At 37.0% G+C, this 18,565-nt stretch overlaps 1 protein-coding gene across 10 annotated transcripts in view; it reads right to left on the reverse strand.

Moving 5' to 3' along the window:
- Positions 1-18,565, reverse strand: part of LOC140465766 (signal transducer and activator of transcription 5B-like) — a 133,380-nt gene that overhangs the window by 5,830 nt on the left and 108,985 nt on the right. For all 10 annotated transcript variants that reach the window (XM_072561509.1, XM_072561503.1, XM_072561507.1 and 7 more), the window contains 12 exons: positions 17,541-17,692; positions 12,814-12,969; positions 12,289-12,468; positions 11,939-12,026; positions 7,434-7,556; positions 7,245-7,337; positions 5,888-6,094; positions 4,748-4,842; positions 3,988-4,130; positions 3,440-3,595; positions 2,607-2,658; positions 798-905 (listed from right to left, as the gene is read on the reverse strand). In XM_072561509.1, coding sequence (XP_072417610.1) covers positions 798-905; positions 2,607-2,658; positions 3,440-3,595; positions 3,988-4,130; positions 4,748-4,842; positions 5,888-6,094; positions 7,245-7,337; positions 7,434-7,556; positions 11,939-12,026; positions 12,289-12,468; positions 12,814-12,969; positions 17,541-17,692 — 1,553 coding nt within the window. The remainder of the gene's footprint in view (positions 1-797; positions 906-2,606; positions 2,659-3,439; positions 3,596-3,987; positions 4,131-4,747; positions 4,843-5,887; positions 6,095-7,244; positions 7,338-7,433; positions 7,557-11,938; positions 12,027-12,288; positions 12,469-12,813; positions 12,970-17,540; positions 17,693-18,565) is intronic.

An 18,565-nucleotide genomic window follows, 5' to 3' on the forward strand; every position in this document is an offset into this window, starting at 1 on the left:
GATTAGAAATTGACTTAATTTAACAACAGGACAATAAAACAAGTCTCATCTGTGAAACAAATTAATTGATTTTGTACTTTTTGACTGCATCTTTGAAAATGCAATCTGCCCAAAAAGGAAAGACTATTCCATTGTTCTGTATATCTAATATCAAAAAGTTTGTCAACAATATACATTAAGTGCTTATTAGAAGTAGAAACACATCCCAAGATGTTTTACAGTAGAGTAATTAGGCAAACAGATAAGCCACGCAGGTTAAAAACCATTTCGTTAGAGAGGTACAATTGTTGGAGCTTCCTAAAGGGGGGAGGTGGGGGGGGGGGGGGGGGGGGGGGGGGGTGAGAGAGAGAGGGAGAGGAAGGGTTTCAGCAGCACATAAATTGAAGTGGTTAGAGAAGAGCAATGTTGTAAACGTAACCTGGGTGAATTTATCTCAGGATCAAAAATAAGCCACCATGGTTATAAGCATTTATCACGCCCAAGACAGTAGCTAAACTTGGGGATGGAATGCAGGTCAAGTGGAAATAGAGTCATAAAATTAGATGTTAAGATTTTATGACAGAGTCAAAGAAAGCATGAGAGAAGGAAGGAGAAATGTTATAGACTTGAGTAGAGGATTAAGGAAGGCATAGCCTTGGAATAGTGTGGCTTGTTTGGAGTATTGTAAAAGATCCATCAATTGGACCATAGAAGGAAAAGATCTGTTCATAAAAAACATTTCTTGCTCTATTGAGGGAAATAATTATACTAAAAAGCCACTAAAACAAAATAACTAACAAGTGAAACAAAATTCTTACTTTTGTGAATAAAGGGGATACTGAGGTGGGGGACAAACTGCAGGTGATGCTGCTTGCTCCATATAAGTACTGCTCGATGATGTAGCATCAGATGATGCTGTAGCAAATCTGTAAACAGAAACAGTTCAACTCTAAGCACAGCATAGCAGTTTTTTTAAAAAGCAAATGTACACAAGATAATTGCTGACATTCCAATACAGATGCAACAATATAATTCCACACAACCTAATGGCATAGCATCTTAAATTCTGATAATCTACTTATCAAGGACAGAGATGCTAGAGTTATAGATGTACAGTGTGAAAACAGACCCTTTGGTCCAACTTGTTCATGCTGAGCAGATATCCTAACTTAATCTAGTTCATTTGCCAGCATTTGGCCCATATCCCTCCGAACCCTTCCTATTCATATACCCATCCAGATGCCTCTTAAATGTTGTAATTGTACCAGCCTCCACCACTTCCCTTGGCAGCTCATTCCGTACACGCACCACCCTCTCCAACAAAAAGTTGCCCCTTAAGTCCTTTTTAAATCTTCACCCCCACCTCACCTTAAACTGATGCCCTCTAGTTTTGTACTCCCCTACTCTGGGGAAAAGACTTTGTCTATTTATCCTATTCATGCCCCTCATGATTTTATAAACCTCCATACGGTCACCCCTTAGCCTCTAATGCTCCAGGGAAAATAGCCCTAGCCTATTCAGCCTCTCCCAATAGCTCAAACCCTCCAATCCTGGCAACATCCTTGTAATTCTTTTCTGAACCTTTTCAAGTTTCACACCATCCTCCCTATAGCATGGAGACCAGAACACAGTATTCCAGAAGTGGCCTAACCAATGTCCTGTACAGCCACGATACTTAAAGCACTGACCAATAAAAGATAAGCATACCAATCATCATCTTCATACTACAATGGCAAGGTTCCTTACTGAGGGAAGTATTGGGAATGCCATAGCAAAGATCCCACATTACAGACAATCAAAATTACTCTCTCCAGAGACATTTTTGTGTTAACAAATGTATGCTGATATTCTAGTCCTTGTACATATTTTTCTACTGTATTTTTTTTAATACTCTGAAAATCCATGCCACATTACCAGCTAAATTGCAAACTGGAATGAACATGATATCATGATTAGTGGTAGGATGATCTCTAAAACGGCTAAAGATTTTCTCCTTTTACTATCTCATTAAATGAAAAGGAAAACAATCATTGTTTCCTTTCCTTAGTAGCTTACCACACATTATAAACTCTTGATATATGAGTACACAATTAGAAGTAGGATTAACAAACAGATGAAGTAGTAAACTCTAACTGAATCAACTAAGTAATGCAGCAATTAAAAGATTACTACGGCAAGTTCCAATCTCAAGACATGATTTTCTGATGCAGATTTACTAAGTAACCCATGATTAGTTTATCTTTTGCTCACTTCACCTGTGAAAATATAAAGCTAAAAATCACACAACAGCAGGTTATGGTCCAACAGATTTAATTGGAAGCATTAGCTTTCGGAGCGCTGCTCCTTCATTAGGTGGTTGCAGCGCTCTAAAAGCTAGTGCTTCCAACTAAACCTGTAGGACTATAACCTGGTGCTGTGAAATTTTTAACTTTGTACACCCCAGTCCAACACCAGCATCTCCATAGTGTAAAAATATATTTGAACACAAACAATTTCAGAATAACAGTTGATGCATAGGAGCCTGTCTGAATCCACCATTATCCTAGACAGTGTGTGTTTATTAGAGAATAAAATTAAAACTTTTGTAAAAAATAAATTAAAATAAAATGTCACCACAAAGTACTTACTCTGGAACTACCTGTTTGATCTGTGGTTTTACATACCCATCTATTGCTTTTGCTAGTTGAGAAAAAAAAATAGAAAATTAACTTTATTACAATATTAAATAATTAACAGATTTTAATAATTTCTAGAATTAAGACAGCTGAAGTAAATCAGTGTTGCAGAATCAAGATGCATTAATGATTCACCTTTAATGTTAACCGATTGGAACAATTACATTTCCAGTAAAGTGCACAATGAAAGACTTTGTGAAGTATTTTCATTTTGCATGAACTATGTTATTTGATATACATCATTTCCCTTTATATCACATGGCTAAGAAGCATGGAGATGATCTGCTTATAGGCATCAACTGGTGAAACTTGATCAACAGTCGCTAGTGAGAAATCAAGCATGATGCTGAATGATTCATCCTGTTTTCTCTCCCTCCCCAGCGCCCATGTGTAATTGCCTGGTTAGCCCAACAAACTGACAAATATTGAACACACAGGCTCAAGCCTCCATAAGTTTGTGACTATACTAACATGTTTATTATATAGTGTTCCGCTTGGTTAGTCACATAACTAAAGTACTATATCAAAAGTAGTAAACTCTATCATTAATTTGTATGTAGATTTAATAGACAAATTGGATTTAATTATTTATGGTCAAAACAGGACAGTTCTTCTGAAAAAAGGAAGGCATGTACTACTAAACTAACTAATTTTCAAAATAAGCTGAAATACTTATGTGCCATACAATATTTTGAATTCAAGACATCAATATTAGATTAAAAAGTTGTGACTTAAAACAAACAGCATAAGAAATAAGTAATAAGACCAAATCAAATGACACTTACATAATGGTGGCGTATAGTATTTGGAGAACACATCATCTTTGGGTCTGTCAGGATACAAGTACAGCAAATGATTGAGATCGCTGATACGATCTGCCAGTGATCGAATTGAAAAATCTTTGGTTGTGTATGGCATGAGATTCCAAACCATTCTTTCTCCTATAAAATACATAGTTTTAATATTAGCTTTAATAGCTAATGTACAGTATAGCAGGAAAACAGAAGTATGTTTACAAAAAGTACAAACAATGTAATTTATAAGCAATACATTTATATGAGGACCAAACTGAAACAAATTTATGCCGTTTAAATGTTTCAGAGCTAAACACAGATAGTTTTGAGAAAGCTGCTGCAGTAATCATAGATCTTTCAATGGCACCATACTATGTGGTGATCAAAGATTACAACGTGGTAGGCATTTTCCCCCTTAAATACAGAATCTTTGTACAATTACGTATCCAAGAGTAGTTAAGGAATTTTCTTAACCATAGATGCTGTGATAGTTGCCACAGTCAGAAATAAGAAGGCGATTTTTTTTTTAACGGCCACACCTGCTTTGTTGGGATTATCTGCTCCCCAAGCTATTGTAATCCCTCCAATTTCAGAGTCACTGAATCGCAGCAGGAAGGTTCCATTTGGCTTGGAAAGCAGCATGTCCTGTGCCTGCTGCTTGTTTACAAAGCCCAAAATTGCCCTGCATGAAGTACAGATATGCATTCAAATTACTACAGTTTATATACATTTTGAACAAAATAGGGTTTATGTCACAAAACATAGTATTCAAACACTATTCTGCTCATCTTGCTGATAATATTGGTTCCTGCAGGAACATGGTGCCCTCGGGAACTTTGCCCAATTTAGTAATTCTTCAATTACATTCAGATACAAAATACACGGAAGCACTTCATTCTTAAGCATCGTGTCACGTGGATCCTGTGCAGGGATAATATGACAATTTGGAAAAGGAACCAAGGTTGATTTAGCCATCTCCAAAGATTGAGACTAATCCAGAGTCAATTTTTCTCCTGAGATTAACTAATTTAACAGATATAGGAGATTGAATTAGAGAAATTAGATCTGCAAAGGAAGCTACATATTGTTCTAAACAAGTGAGCTTTTAGGAGGGGTCTTTTCTAACGACTGCAGTGTCGGGCTAGAAGTCATCTAATTAAAAATAAATCTTTAAAATCTTACTACTATAAAATGGCTTGTACTACTTCAAATTGTTGGCACAGTATTTAAATGCAGTAACATGACAAAAACATATTTGTAAAATATATTTTTGTAGACAATGAAAGGAGAATACATTACCCATCATTCCAGTGAGGCTTTAGATGCTTTTTTGTCAGCTCCATGACTCCATCAAACCATTGCCAGAATGTGAAATTTCTACCTGGCAAACTTTCCTTTAAGAAAAGGAAAATTTCAAATGCCACATGTACTTATATGACAAAATAAATGAAGCTTTAGAAGTTATTACTAAGATATTTTCACCCTGATTTTATTCACTATGTTTATTCCTTCATCTTCAGAAAGGAAATGAGTATTAGGCAATTTCAGCACAGTTTAATGGCATCAGCAAAATAAAATCTAAACGTTAAAACACTAAGCTGACACTTTCAACTATTCTCAAATCTACCAGATATTCTCATGAGCCATTCAACATACAGTTAAGATTACTTGTGACCAAGTAATTGCAGGTACTGGATCTTCTCCACAATTCTTTTATTACAGGCAGCAAGAACTATGGAAAAATAGTCCATTCCAAATGTCAACTTTTCACACAGCCATCAATGCTATTAACATTCCGGATATTGGAAGCCAATCAAGCACTAATGAAGCATCACAACTTTTGATGCTGTGCTTAAATTTCCTACTATCAGCAGCGTGATAACAGTAAGATGGATTGCTTTAGTGATGTTAATTGAGAGATAAACATTGGCTATCACCATGAAATCACCTCGGCAAAAAGTATATAACCCTGAATTGAAATAAGTCATGGTGAAATTCAAGGATGAAGATAAATTGCCAGCATTTAATGACCATAGATAGAAGAGAAGAGTGCATGCGTGATATTGTGAAAAGGTGTTTTAATTTACCACTTATGTATTTGTTACACTGACAAGTGGAAATATTTTAGCCAACCAAAAGTCCACAACATACAAAGTACCAATAAATATCTACAATGTCTCAGCATATCATTCAGAATGACACTGCAATCCTTGTGATTGTTTTCCACTCAACGTGCTGAATACAAATGCTACTCTGAAGCATCTGTTCTATTACATTTTGGTATAACTACAGTTGTTAGGCCTATATTAGCTCTAGTTCTTGATTGTCAGCTTTTCTGGAGCTATGTATCAACTTTGGCAAGTTTTCTTCAAATTTTCCAGCACACAACAAAATTGTAAAACAGCTTTTCCCCAGTTGGATACTAAAATAGTATCTTACCCTATTAAACTGGGACCAGGAGATGGTCATATTACTGTAATCATCTGCATGTATGGCTGAACTACTGAATGCTTTCTGAGCTAAGAAAACAAGATTTTCTTCTGACAATCCTCTGTTACTTTGAACCTCTGCTTTGAACTTCATGTTGAGAGCTTCACATAACTGTGGCCAGAGTACTTTGTCAGGAACTACAAACGGTACCCGACCCTGAAATTGAAAACACAAAAGTAGTGTGAACTTCAAAATATCTCAATCAGTTTAATTTTTTAATTATTACCCAATAAAAGTTCAGACACTTCAACATGGAGCAGTAGATAACCAACTGATACATATTCAAATATGACATATAACAGGAAAATCAAGCAGCCCGTGGTGCAGTATGCTGACTGAGGGTCAGCTCAGGCAAACAGGTTACTTCAAAAATATTACTAATGACACAGTAGTAAGCCAGTGAAGGGCATTTTACAATACAAGCTGTAACTTCTCGATTTTATCATTGCTGTATCACTCAATGGATGTACCTGACTACCATGTCAAAATGACTAATATTTTACTAAAATTGCATCTAAGTGACTAAAAGATGAAATAAAGATTCAAACTTACAACTTTTTTAAAAATTGAACAAGATTGGAGCAAAAATATGAAAGCAGTATAAATGTTTTATCAAAAAAATTACTAAGCCAATTATTAATAAATAGTGAGAGCTGCCTTTGCTGTTAAACCATTCTAGCTGCAAGTATTGAAAAATAATTAACTAGAAGGCAGTTTCAGAACCATGGGTGTCACAAATCAAGATATAGCTTTCAAAATTGGTACACTGTCTTTATTTCATCAAGCATTTCAGTGACATGGTAGCTCACATGATAGCTTCAACCAATAGGAAACTTGACATACTAAAATAACAAAAGATGTTCAAAACAAAGTCTCAAATTGGTCTTCAAAAGATCTAGAAATGAAACATAAATGTGAGCGCAGTATTTTGAAGTAAACAGCATTCCCATGCTGGATTTTACAAAAGCTTAAATACCAATAGTTATACGTAGTTAGTGGGTGGACATAAATTGAGGACTCACCTATGGCTAAAAATGCCTATACTTGTTGGTTTGGAGGTGCACATGCATCTCTGTAAATAGAGCTTGTAAGCATATCTCATGTTCTATCTTTTAACATCTGGCTACGCATATTCTGACAATCATTGTCTATATTTACCATTTCATTTGTGGGGATTTGACACATTTTACATATATATAGTTTTACTATAGTCTAGTTCATATTTTCTGAAATGCTATTTAAATTACAAGCCTGCATACAGATTTAAATTTCATATTGAACACAAAATGAATGACTTGCAACTTACTGGTTCTGCAAATGCATTATCCCAAAGTACCGTGGCAGTTGCATTGTTGTCTTGGCTGCCATGAACGATTACTACCACTGGAAGTGATAAAGTCTGTAAGACAGAAAATAATTATGTTAAAATTACATGTGCTCAATGACAAATAATAAGTTACACATTTCAAACCTCTTAATTGTGCAAACAGCATACCTTAACCTGAAACACTAATTCATTTCCACCAACACTGAACTGTGATTCAAAAAGAATTGTGAATTTCTCTTCTGTGACTGATTCTGCTCCACGCCGATCAGAACGCTTGATTCGTTTAAGAGACTACAAAAAAAGCAAAGTTCAATCAAATTCTAAATGGAATCAATATTTTACACTTTAAGGTTAGCAATAATTTTAGTAGAACAAATTTATTTGTAAAAACTTCAAATCTAAGCTTCTATAATAAATAGTCTTCTGTACAAGTCAGCATATTTGATAGGGTTCTGTTTTCCAATACAAAAATGCTTTATGATTAGAAAAACCTTAATACAAGGACAGCAATGAAAATGCTCATTAGACAGTTTAGCACCTATCATTTCTCCTGAAAAGGAGCATATTATGAAAGCTCCTTGAACACCAGAGCCTTATAATAAAGCCAAATTGCACATTTGATCTGGACAGCAAGTACTACAAGCTGAGATAAGCAGCAATAGTTTTGGTCAGATCAATCCTGTCCTTACCATAAGATCACGCAAACTTTCTTCTAATATAGTCAATGCATTGGGAATTGGGAGTGGAAAACGGTTGACTTTTTCTTTCCCTAATTTAAAAATACTGTGACATGCTCAGTGGTTGCCTGAATGAGACATGCACTGTCCAGGATCAACCCTGAAGCTCCTGCTCAAAATGACTTAGTGTGCACTTGCAGCACTTTAACCCACTAAGCTCTGTGCGAAGTAGTACCAGAAACATTTTGAAAATTTTACTGTAGAGATAGCTGGCTTAAGAACCTTTTACATATCAGAGAAAAATTACAATTTGTTTAATAAACATTTTTGTGAATTTGACAGAAATGCATTTTAACCAGAAACATTCCTAGAACCCTGCAATTACTGACAATCGCCCAAGTTATTAATTAATTGGTGTTATACATGTTTATTTTAGTCAGTTAATGTTACCAAATGATGATCATGAACATATTCCAAAAGCACAAAACAGTCATAACACTTACTATCATAAGTCAAAATTCTCTACCCACTTAAGTGAATACAAAGTTTTTGTCATAACTTTCTTTCCAACAAGATTCCACTTTCAAAAACGTTTCTCCCAGCAATTTTCTCCCTTAATCTGCCAACCGCTTTTCATCCATACCTCTTCCCGTTTGTAGTCTCTTCAAACAAAAGTGAAATCAGGCATGTTGGCAACTGTGCAACCCAGATGTCTTATAACACAAGAACAGGAGTAGGCCAATTGGCCAATCAGTCCATCGAGCATACTTTGCTATTCTGGATCATGGCTGATCAAAGCTACTTGTCCGCAGTAACTTCATATCTTTTAACATCAATAGCCTCCAGAAATCTATCAATTTCTGTCTTGAACTTGTTCAATGATTCAGCTTCCAAAGTCCTGTAGGGTAGGGAATTCCAAACATTTACCAACCTTTATCCTAAGATTAGGTCCTTCCTCTATCCACACTGCTGTCCTGTAAGAATTTTGAGAGTTCCAAAAAGACATGCACTGTCCAGGATCAACCCTGAAGCTCCTGCTCAAAATGACTTAAGTGTGCACTTGCAGCACTTTAACCCACTAAGCTCTGTGCGAAGTAGTACCAGAAACATTTTGAAAATTTTACCATAGAGATAGCTGGCTTAAGAACCTTTTACATATCAGAGAAAAATTACAATTTGTTTAATAAACATTTTTGTGAATTTGACAGAAATGCATTTTAACCAGAAACATTCCTAGAACCCTGCAACGTCTCATTCTTCAAAGTTCTAGAGAATACTAAAACTGTTCCTCTAATCATATAAAAAATCCGCCATCCCAGAGATTAATTTGGTGAACCCCCACGACATTCCCTCGACAGCTAGAGACAAGGAGGATAAACTATACAAAATACACCAGATGAGGTCTTACCAAGGCTCTATACTAATACAGCAAGAGATCTTTGCTTCTGTGCTCAAATCCCTTTGAAATGAATGCCAACATACCATGTGCCTTCCTAACTGCTTGCTTGCATGCTAGCTTTAGTGACTGATGGAAAAGGACAAACAGGTTCCTGTATATAGTCATACATGCTAACTTCTTACAACTTCAGAAATATTCTGGCTTTGTGTTCTTTCCATACAAATGAATAACTTCACATTCATTTATCACATTATATTGCATTTGTCATGCTCACGTAACCTGTTCAAGTCCTCTTGAAGACTTTTTACACCCTCATTCCCACCCATTCTGACAATATTAGCAAATATTAAAATTGGTCCCAACATCCAAATCATAAACAGTTATGAACTTGGTACTGCATGTTGCAGTACCGCACCAGTAACAGCCTGCCAGCTGAAAAATGATACATTTATTCGCATTCTATGCCTTTTGTCTCATAAGCAAATCTCAACCCAGACTAGTACAATTAGTTACTTAATTTTACTTAAGCTCCTGTGTGGGATCTTATCAAAAGTCTTCTGAAAATCCAAATATATCACACTCAAAGATTTTCCTTTTTCTATACCATAAGTACAGTACTCAAAATACTTCTGTCAAACATTATTTTCCTTCCGTGTTGAATCTACCAAATTTGCCATTCTTTTCAAAGTGTTTAGTAGTTACCTCCTTCATTTTAGATTCCAACGTCAAGCTAACAGCTCTGTAGTTCACTGCTATCCTCCGTTCTTAAATAGTGGAGTCATACTTACTACTTTCCAATCACCAGAAATATTTCCAGATTCTATAGAATCACGAAAGAGAACTATATTGACCACTATTTCCTTCAACACTTTGGCATTAAAGTTACCTGTGCAGGAAATACATCAACAGACAATCGAACAAATTTTTCAAGAACTACCTTTTTTATTATTGCCAACTTATTTTATCTCATCAATTACACAAAGCCCTTAAAGGCTTCTCGTACCTCAGATTCTGTTTATCTTCTCTGTGAGGACCGATGCAAAGTAACTGTTTAGTTTCTCTGGCATTTCCCTGATCTTCCCTTTACATTCTCTGTTCCTACTTGTAATGGGCCACATTTATTTTGCTAATCCTTTCTTTTCACATACCGATAGCAGCTTTTATGCTCTGCTTTTTTGTCATTTTGTTAGCTTCTCTTTTTATCAGTTTCTTGGTCGTCCAAAATAAGTAGCCATTGCCCATCTACCATCAAACCCTTTAATGCATCCTCCCAATCCAACTTAGACCACAAGACCATAAGACATAGGAGTGGAAGTAAGGCCATTTGGCCTATCGAGTCCACTCCGCCATTCGATCATGGCTGCTGGGCACTTCAACTCAACTTACCCGCATTCTCCCCGTAGCCCTTAATTCCCCGAGACAACAAGAATCTATCAATCTCTGCCTTGAAGACATTTAGCGTCCCGGCCTCCACTGCACTCTGCGGCAATGAATTCCACAGGCCCGCCACTCTCTGGCTGAAGAAATGTCTCTGCATTTCTGTTCTGAATTTACCCCCTCTAATTCTAAGGCTGTGTCCACGGGTCCTAGTCTCCTCACCTAACGGAAACAATTTCCTAGCATCCACCCTTTCCAAGCCATGTATTATTTTGTACGTCTCTATTAAGTCTCCCCTTAATCTTCTAAACTCCAATGAATACAATCCCAAGATCCTCAGCCGTTCCTCATATGTTAGGCCTACCATTCCAGGGATCATCTGTGTGAATCTCCGCTGGACATGTTCCAGTGCCAGTATGTCCTTCCTGAGATGTGGGGACCAAAACTGGACACAGTACTCCAAATGGGGCCTAACCAGAGCTTTATAAAGTCTCAGTAGCACAACGGTGCTTTTATATTCCAACCCTCTTGAGATAAGTGACAGCATCGCATTCGCTTTCTTAATCACAGACTCAACCTGCATGTTGACCTTTAGAGAATCCTCGACTAGTACTCCCAGATCCCTTTGTACTTTGGCTTTACGAATTTTCTCACTGTTTAGAAAGTAGTCTGTGCTTTTATTCTTTTTGCCAAAGTGTAAGACCTCACATTTGTTCACGTTGAATTCCATCAGCCATTTCCTGGACCACTCTCCCAAACTGTCTCGATCCTTCTGCAGCCTCCCCACTTCCTCAGTACTACCTGCCTGTCCACCTATCTTCGTATCATCGGCAAACTTCGCTAGAATGCCCCCAGTCCCTTCATCCAGATCATTAATATATAATGTGAACAGCTGTGGCCCCAACACTGAACCCTGCGGGACACCGCTCGTCACTGGCTGCCATTCTGAAAACGAACCTTTTATCCCAACTCTCTGCCTTGTCCCTCATACTCTTCTAGTGTCGCTTGATCAGAATTAAGGCCATAGTTTTTATGTCAGGTCCTCAAGACTTGTCTTTAGGAATGCCTTCTGAGCAAAAACATGGCACGTGATCAATGTCAGGTTGTGTGGTGCTTGGAGAGAGACCCGATAGTATAATGCAGTTAAGTAGCTCCCAACCCATATTGTCCAAAAGCACTGTAAAGGGAGCTACATTATACGTACTGAATGCTTTGCTTACCATGTTTCTAAAGTTGGCACTTAAGGTTCCTGTTGCTTGATGGTACTCCATAACACAACAGTTGTTTAATATTTCACCACTGCTGTCACTGCCAGAGACATAAATGGGTTAAAAATACTTTTCAAATAGCTATAACTAAAAAAAAAATGCAGGAGATCAGTGTTGTGTTGCACTGCACAGTGCCTTTTATGGAATGATACCAAGCAGACATAATTATACAGCCAGCCTGGATCATTGAGAGGTTAAAAAAAATGGACAAAATGCTGTATGTAAGAACACTGCTTAATGGTCTGTGACTGTGGTCAATGTTTTGTCAAAGAGAAAATGGAATATGCTAGTAGTTGCCTTACTTTCTAGTATTCTCATTTTTCAGAAGAGCCTTGGCCTGTTGTTCACTGATGATTGTTGCTTTCACTTGGGGTGGGTTCATATGAACATTAAGCTTTCCTCCTACTAATAAGCGTACTGTAGCTGCAAACTTGGTTTGAGTCTTTAAAACCTGAGGGGGTTGCTTCTCAATTATAAAGGTGCTGTATATAATAAAAGATGTAAAACTAAATTTAGTACAACTTGACTTAGTCAGATACTATATTTAAGTACATTACAATTATATAATCATCTATAAATCTAATCATATAAAATAGCTTATGACAAAGAATAGCATGGGGTCCTAAAATTGTTATATTAAAAAAAGTACTGACAATATCTAGCTTTGAAACAGATTTCTTTCAACACAAATGGTTATGTCAAAATTCAGGTTTAAGACGACTGCTCAATTTTAATTTATCTTACGGGTGAAGTTTCTTTTGCTTACAAGTATATTTCTGGAGGGTTTAGAATTAATTGTTACATGCAACTCCAATAAAGTTGCTGACCTTGTGACTAGTGCAGATATTACATCTGTAATTGTTGCATTGAGTTCTGTAAGTAACTCCTCCACTGGACCTGGGATGGGTAGCTGCTGCCTTTGGTGTTCAGCTCGCCTGATCTGCTGACGGTTCTGCCATATTGTCTCTGCTAACTTCTCACACCTACAAGTGTAAAGAAATTTCACAATGAGCAGTACTGTACAGTGATATTCTAAAAATGACCCATCACTGTTCAACAATTCTAGATGCAAAGAAGCATATAATAACATTTCAACATACTTATTACTTTTGCTAAGTTATTTTTTGACATTCAACAAGTTTCTAAAAGTGGCTTTGGATTGATTAATACACACTACAGTCACCATCTTAAATACTATGAAGATTGTAAAACACCTACTTCCAATGATAGCTTGCATACTTTCCCATTTTTAAATAGCCTGAAAATTACCATCTCAAGATGTTAGTAATACTGATTTTAAAATGAATTGCACAGCACAAGGTGGTTTGACCTGTAAGGATATAATTGTATGACTGCTTTATATTAGACTGATACAAGCTGCTTAAACATCTTGGGTCGTATCATAGTATTCCTCAACAAGCACTTGCACAGAGGGTGCTGAAGATGAGATTTCTGCACTGGATGAACAGTTGGTATTATAATAGGGTTGGGGTGCTAAAGGCATTGTGGATTGCACATTACTGGAAGTGGTCATACTCAAGTCACAGAATTCATGATTGACAGTAGGTGCACAGTAATGACAGGAATAGGAGACATCGCAGTGCAGATGTCCTCCAGGACTGAGAGATTCAAACTCATCTTTAAGAGTGATGAGATCTTGCAGAGTGCACTCTACAAACATTTCATGGAGCTATACAGCAAATGACTGCGCAGAAGGTTCATGGAAAGTTTAACTATGTGGTTGTCATAGCAGATTTGCTGAAGCAATAATACGTTTCTGCTGTTTGTTGTTTCGGCAATGCAAGAACATACCCATTCAGCCCTCAAATTTGCTTCAACTGACAACTTCATAACAAATCTATTCCAGGTTTTAACTCTTCTTCCATGCCAACATATCACAGCCCTAAACCCCCTCAATATTTCACAAAAATCTACCTCCTTTTTAAATACTCTGTGTAGTCTTCACAACTTTCTTCGGGATAGAGCATTCCAGGTATTTGCGATTACCCTACAAGTAGAAACACCTTCCCAACATTTACCTTGTGAAACGCACTTAAAATCTTGCATGCTTTGCTTTTCTAAACTCTAAAGGTCTAACTGATTTAACAGTACTTGATAAGCTAACTTTTCATCCAAGAGGTCAGCCTTGTGAATCTGTCTTAAACAGCCTCCAATGCCAGCACTTCCTTTCTTGAATGTAAGAACCAAAACTGCACTCAATACTCCAGTTGTGGTCACACCATCACTTTCTACAGTTGTAACACACATTCCCTATTTTTAAATTCCAATTCTCTACCAATAAAGTCCAAAATTCAATCTGTCTTCTCAACTACTTGTTATATCTACATGCTAACTTTTTACATTTCACGCACAACACCACAGATACCTCTGCGCTGCACCTTTTTAGGAGTGTCTCTCTATTTAAACAACGTCTGCCTTTTAATTCTTCCTACCAAAGTGCATGACCTTACACTTTCCTATATTAAACTCAATCTGTTAAATTATGGCCCCCTCCGTCAACTCATCTATACCCCCACGCAGGATCATTTTGTCCTCATCACAGCACACCCACTCTTCTTTTTTTGGCTGGTCAGCAAACTTGGATGCATGTGTCCCGTTCAAGTCGTCACTGTGGATAGCAAATAATTGAGGCCCTAGAATTGATCTCCATGGCACTCCACCAATTACACTTTTCTAACCCAAAAAACACCCATAAGTCATGACTCTCTTCTATGCATTAATCAATTATTTTATGCTCATACATTATCCACAATACTTTAAATTGCCCACACTTTCAAATTGTGAATGAAGTCCCATTTCTTTTAGCTCATCACATTGTTATCATGCTCTATCTCCCCTCCCCCCATCACAGTGGGACTATCTGTCCTTTCAAATCTAGTAGGAGACACACCATTGTTCTTCCATTCTTACATTCCGATCACTTAATCTGAACTACCAACATCTTTTCTCCACCAGCACCCTACACGCATTAACCCCACAACACCCCTCCGCCCCCGCCAACTACAGCATAAATGTCCCCTCCATACTTCACTTTAGCTCTAATGAACAGTCACCTAGACTTGAAACTTTAGCTTGCTCTCTCCATGGATACTGTCTGACCCGCTGTAATCTCCAACATTTGTCATTTTCAGTACAGATTCCAGTATCTGCAGTAATTTCCTCTTATCTTGTGCGATAATCTTTTATGTGGCACCATACAAAATATCTTCTTGAGATCCAAATACACTGTCCACCATCATCCCTTTATCAACTTGGCTTGTTATATCCGCCAAGAAAAATAGCAAAGTTGTCAAACAAGATTTCCCTGTAAAATCATGCTGCTCTTTTAGTATATTAAGCTTTACTAAATGTCCTGTTTCCTACTTAATAACAAACGCTTGCATTTCCCAAATGAGAATGTTACGCTAACTGGCCTATATTTTCCTACTTTCTGTGTCTCTTTTGTTTTGAACAGGGGTATTACATATAGCACTTTTCCAATCTGCTGGAACCTTCCCAGAACATCCTAAATTTTGGAATATTTGGACCAACGAGCCCACTCTCACGGCAGCCACTTTCTTTAAAACCTTTGGATGGCAATTCATCTGCCTTTAGTCCTATTTAAATAAATATTTTATTCCAAATGGAGAATGTTACAAAAACTTTCCTTCCATTAGGAGTAAACTTATCGGTTATTGTTAGAATTGTTATAATGTCCTCTATGGTGAAGACCAATGCAAAAAATTGGAGTAAATTATTTGTTATTTCCTTGTTCACATTCCCTGGTCACATCCTTCAAGGGTCCTAAAATCCCTTTAGCAACTGTCTTTCTTTTCGTATATCAGTAGAAGCTTGTACTCCTTAGTGTTGCCACTTCATATGCCGTAATTTTTAAACTAAACGCACTCCTTGACAGCCTTTGTTAACTCTGGGCAGTTCATCTTTCATGTCAAGTCCTTACTCACCAGAGTAAACTTTTGCTTAACATGGAGATATCTGCTTAAATGTTTGTCACCAACATACCTCTTAGACTATTTTCCCAGCCTCTTTCTTCATACTTCTACAATAGTTAAGGACATTAGTTTGAGACCCAAGGTTACTCTTCCTCAAATTGAATTCAAAATGCTATCATGGCATGATTGCAACCCCCAGAGGATTCTTAATGACAAGATCATATCATTATTCCACCTCATTCCACATTATTAGATCTAAAATAGTGAGTTCGAGTATAGGTCGCAACATACTATTATAACTCTTGAGGACATACATACACCTCCCACTGCGATATTAAAGAGTTAACTTGTTCTGCTGACCTGCAGGAAATTGCATGTCCCAAGGCTAGGATGGGATGCCTCTGACTTACAGATAGATTGTAAGAAATTACATTTATCTCATTTTATTCATTTTACATGGCCACTTCCTTGTCATTCAGAGCTATTTATATTTTCATCTCTAATCAAAAATCAATAAGAACATTACAGTTGGAATTTGACTACTAACCTATAATTATAAAAAACTATTTGACCATGAAAGGATGATTTGCATTACATTGTTTCTGGAGGTGATGTGGTCACTGCATTATGTCTTGAGGAGCATGCGACTGTGAGGGAGTGAGGGGGGGGGGTTGTCTTGTGGACATTACTGACTATGATGTCAAGATTTTGTATAAAGGAAGGACTGTTTCCTTTGTTCAGATGGCTTTCCCTGGACATGCCTCGCAAGCACCGCAAAGTGTGTTTAGGATTTCTCCAAAGCCTGTATTGTACTGTGCAGAATAAATTTTGCTTGGTCACAGAAGTTGGATTTCATTTACTATGATCTCAGTTCAATTTCCTATGCAAGGGTCTTAAACAATAGCAGACTCCTAGCAGAATCCAAATTTTCAGGAATGAACCTGTTGAAAGGTTGGACTGCTATTAACACACCACATGAGTTGAACTCAACTTAAAGACAGAGCGACAGAGATCAGGTTAACATTCATGCTAGGGCAAGGTCAAAAATAGGAATGAAAAGGGGGAGACAATTGATTGCTATTCAGCCATTATCCTTTATAAAAAGGGTAGGATAGGCCTTCTGAAGCCAGCTCAGAACTTAACATCACTTTTCTCTTGCCTGTGTCCTGGGCAAAAGTGACTTGGCTAGAAGGCAGAAATGTTGAGTGGTATGCAAGACATTACCTATATATTTACTGAGATTTATTCATGTGACAGACAGGGAATAGTTGATTGCCAATTTTCCCTGCTTGGGCAGAATAGAAATAAACATTCAAGGAAAACAACAGCAGAGTTTTCCAGGACAGAATGGTGAACCCAACAGAAGTTGTCAAGCTCCTCGGACATATACAACAGTTGTGTCTGGGAACTGAAGCCATATTCCCCCGGTGTTTTGTTTTGATTGCGGCAAACTGTGGTTAAATCAACAAGGCTAAGGGATTCAAATTAGCAATATAGGTAGAGGCAGAATATAAGAGTTAAAAGCACATTTTATAGTTCTACAATTTTCAAACATCTTTTCTTCCTGATTCATGTTTTACTGAAGTATGAAATTTTCTTACCATGACTGCAGCACATCCAAACTCCCTTCAGATTGACCACCATTCCCTGCTAATTGCTGACGACGTTTCCACTGAATCAGCTCATCATCTAAAATAATTGTCTGTAGTTTACGAAGCAACTGTAATGTTTTTTGGTGTTTCTCGGCCAAGTCCTGCAATAAGTACAAGTAATTAACATTCTTGATAAAAATTTCATTGACAATGTCCATTGACCTTACAGGTTTCTGTTAGAAATATTTCCATTTTTTCTGGAGAGAAAAAAAAATCACACATGAATTAATTTCAATTGCGGCAACTTCCTTTCATGAAAGGGAAATCAATAATCCAACCTAAAATTAATGGATAGCAGTCTTATTACTTTTATGCCAAGTTCCACATCAGATCAGTTGAAAAAGTCATATCAATTCAAAACAGTTCACAACTTGTCGTCCAATAAGATAATCAAGGACATGGAAAAGTTACAGTGGTGTGTAGGAGCAGCCAAAGGAAGAGCAAAGCTGATTAGGGACCAAAAAGGTCATCTCGTGGAACTGGCTGAGTACTTTACATCTGTTGTCACTATAGAAGATGTCACAACTGCAGTACAATAGTAGAAATGTCAGATAGGGTAAAAAAAAATCATAAAAAAGTCAGACTTTAAAAGAATAAAAATAACTTGGTCCAGACATGATAGGTTCTAATTCAAATGCATGGCTAAACATTTTCCTCATCACTGATTTTGGGTTGATTAGAATCAACCAGTAGTTGGTAGATTTGTCCCTCTTTCACTTATTGACTGAAAGAGCACAGATTTGTTGGAAGCTGTTAAAAGCAAAGTTCTGCAGGTGCTGGAGAATTGAAATAAAAAGTGTTCAAGAAACCTAGGTCTGATAGCATCTGTGAAAAGAAAGGCATTTCCTATTTCAAGTCCAGTGTTACTACTTTTTTTGGAATATTTCTAGGATTTTCCACTTTTATTTTGTGTTAAATAACTGGAGCCAGTTCTTCAATGACATTAGGCATGGACTGATAAGGTTAAATGATAG

The sequence above is a fragment of the Chiloscyllium punctatum genome, chromosome 42 (genome assembly GCF_047496795.1).
Source record: "Chiloscyllium punctatum isolate Juve2018m chromosome 42, sChiPun1.3, whole genome shotgun sequence".
NCBI lineage: Eukaryota > Metazoa > Chordata > Chondrichthyes > Orectolobiformes > Hemiscylliidae > Chiloscyllium > Chiloscyllium punctatum.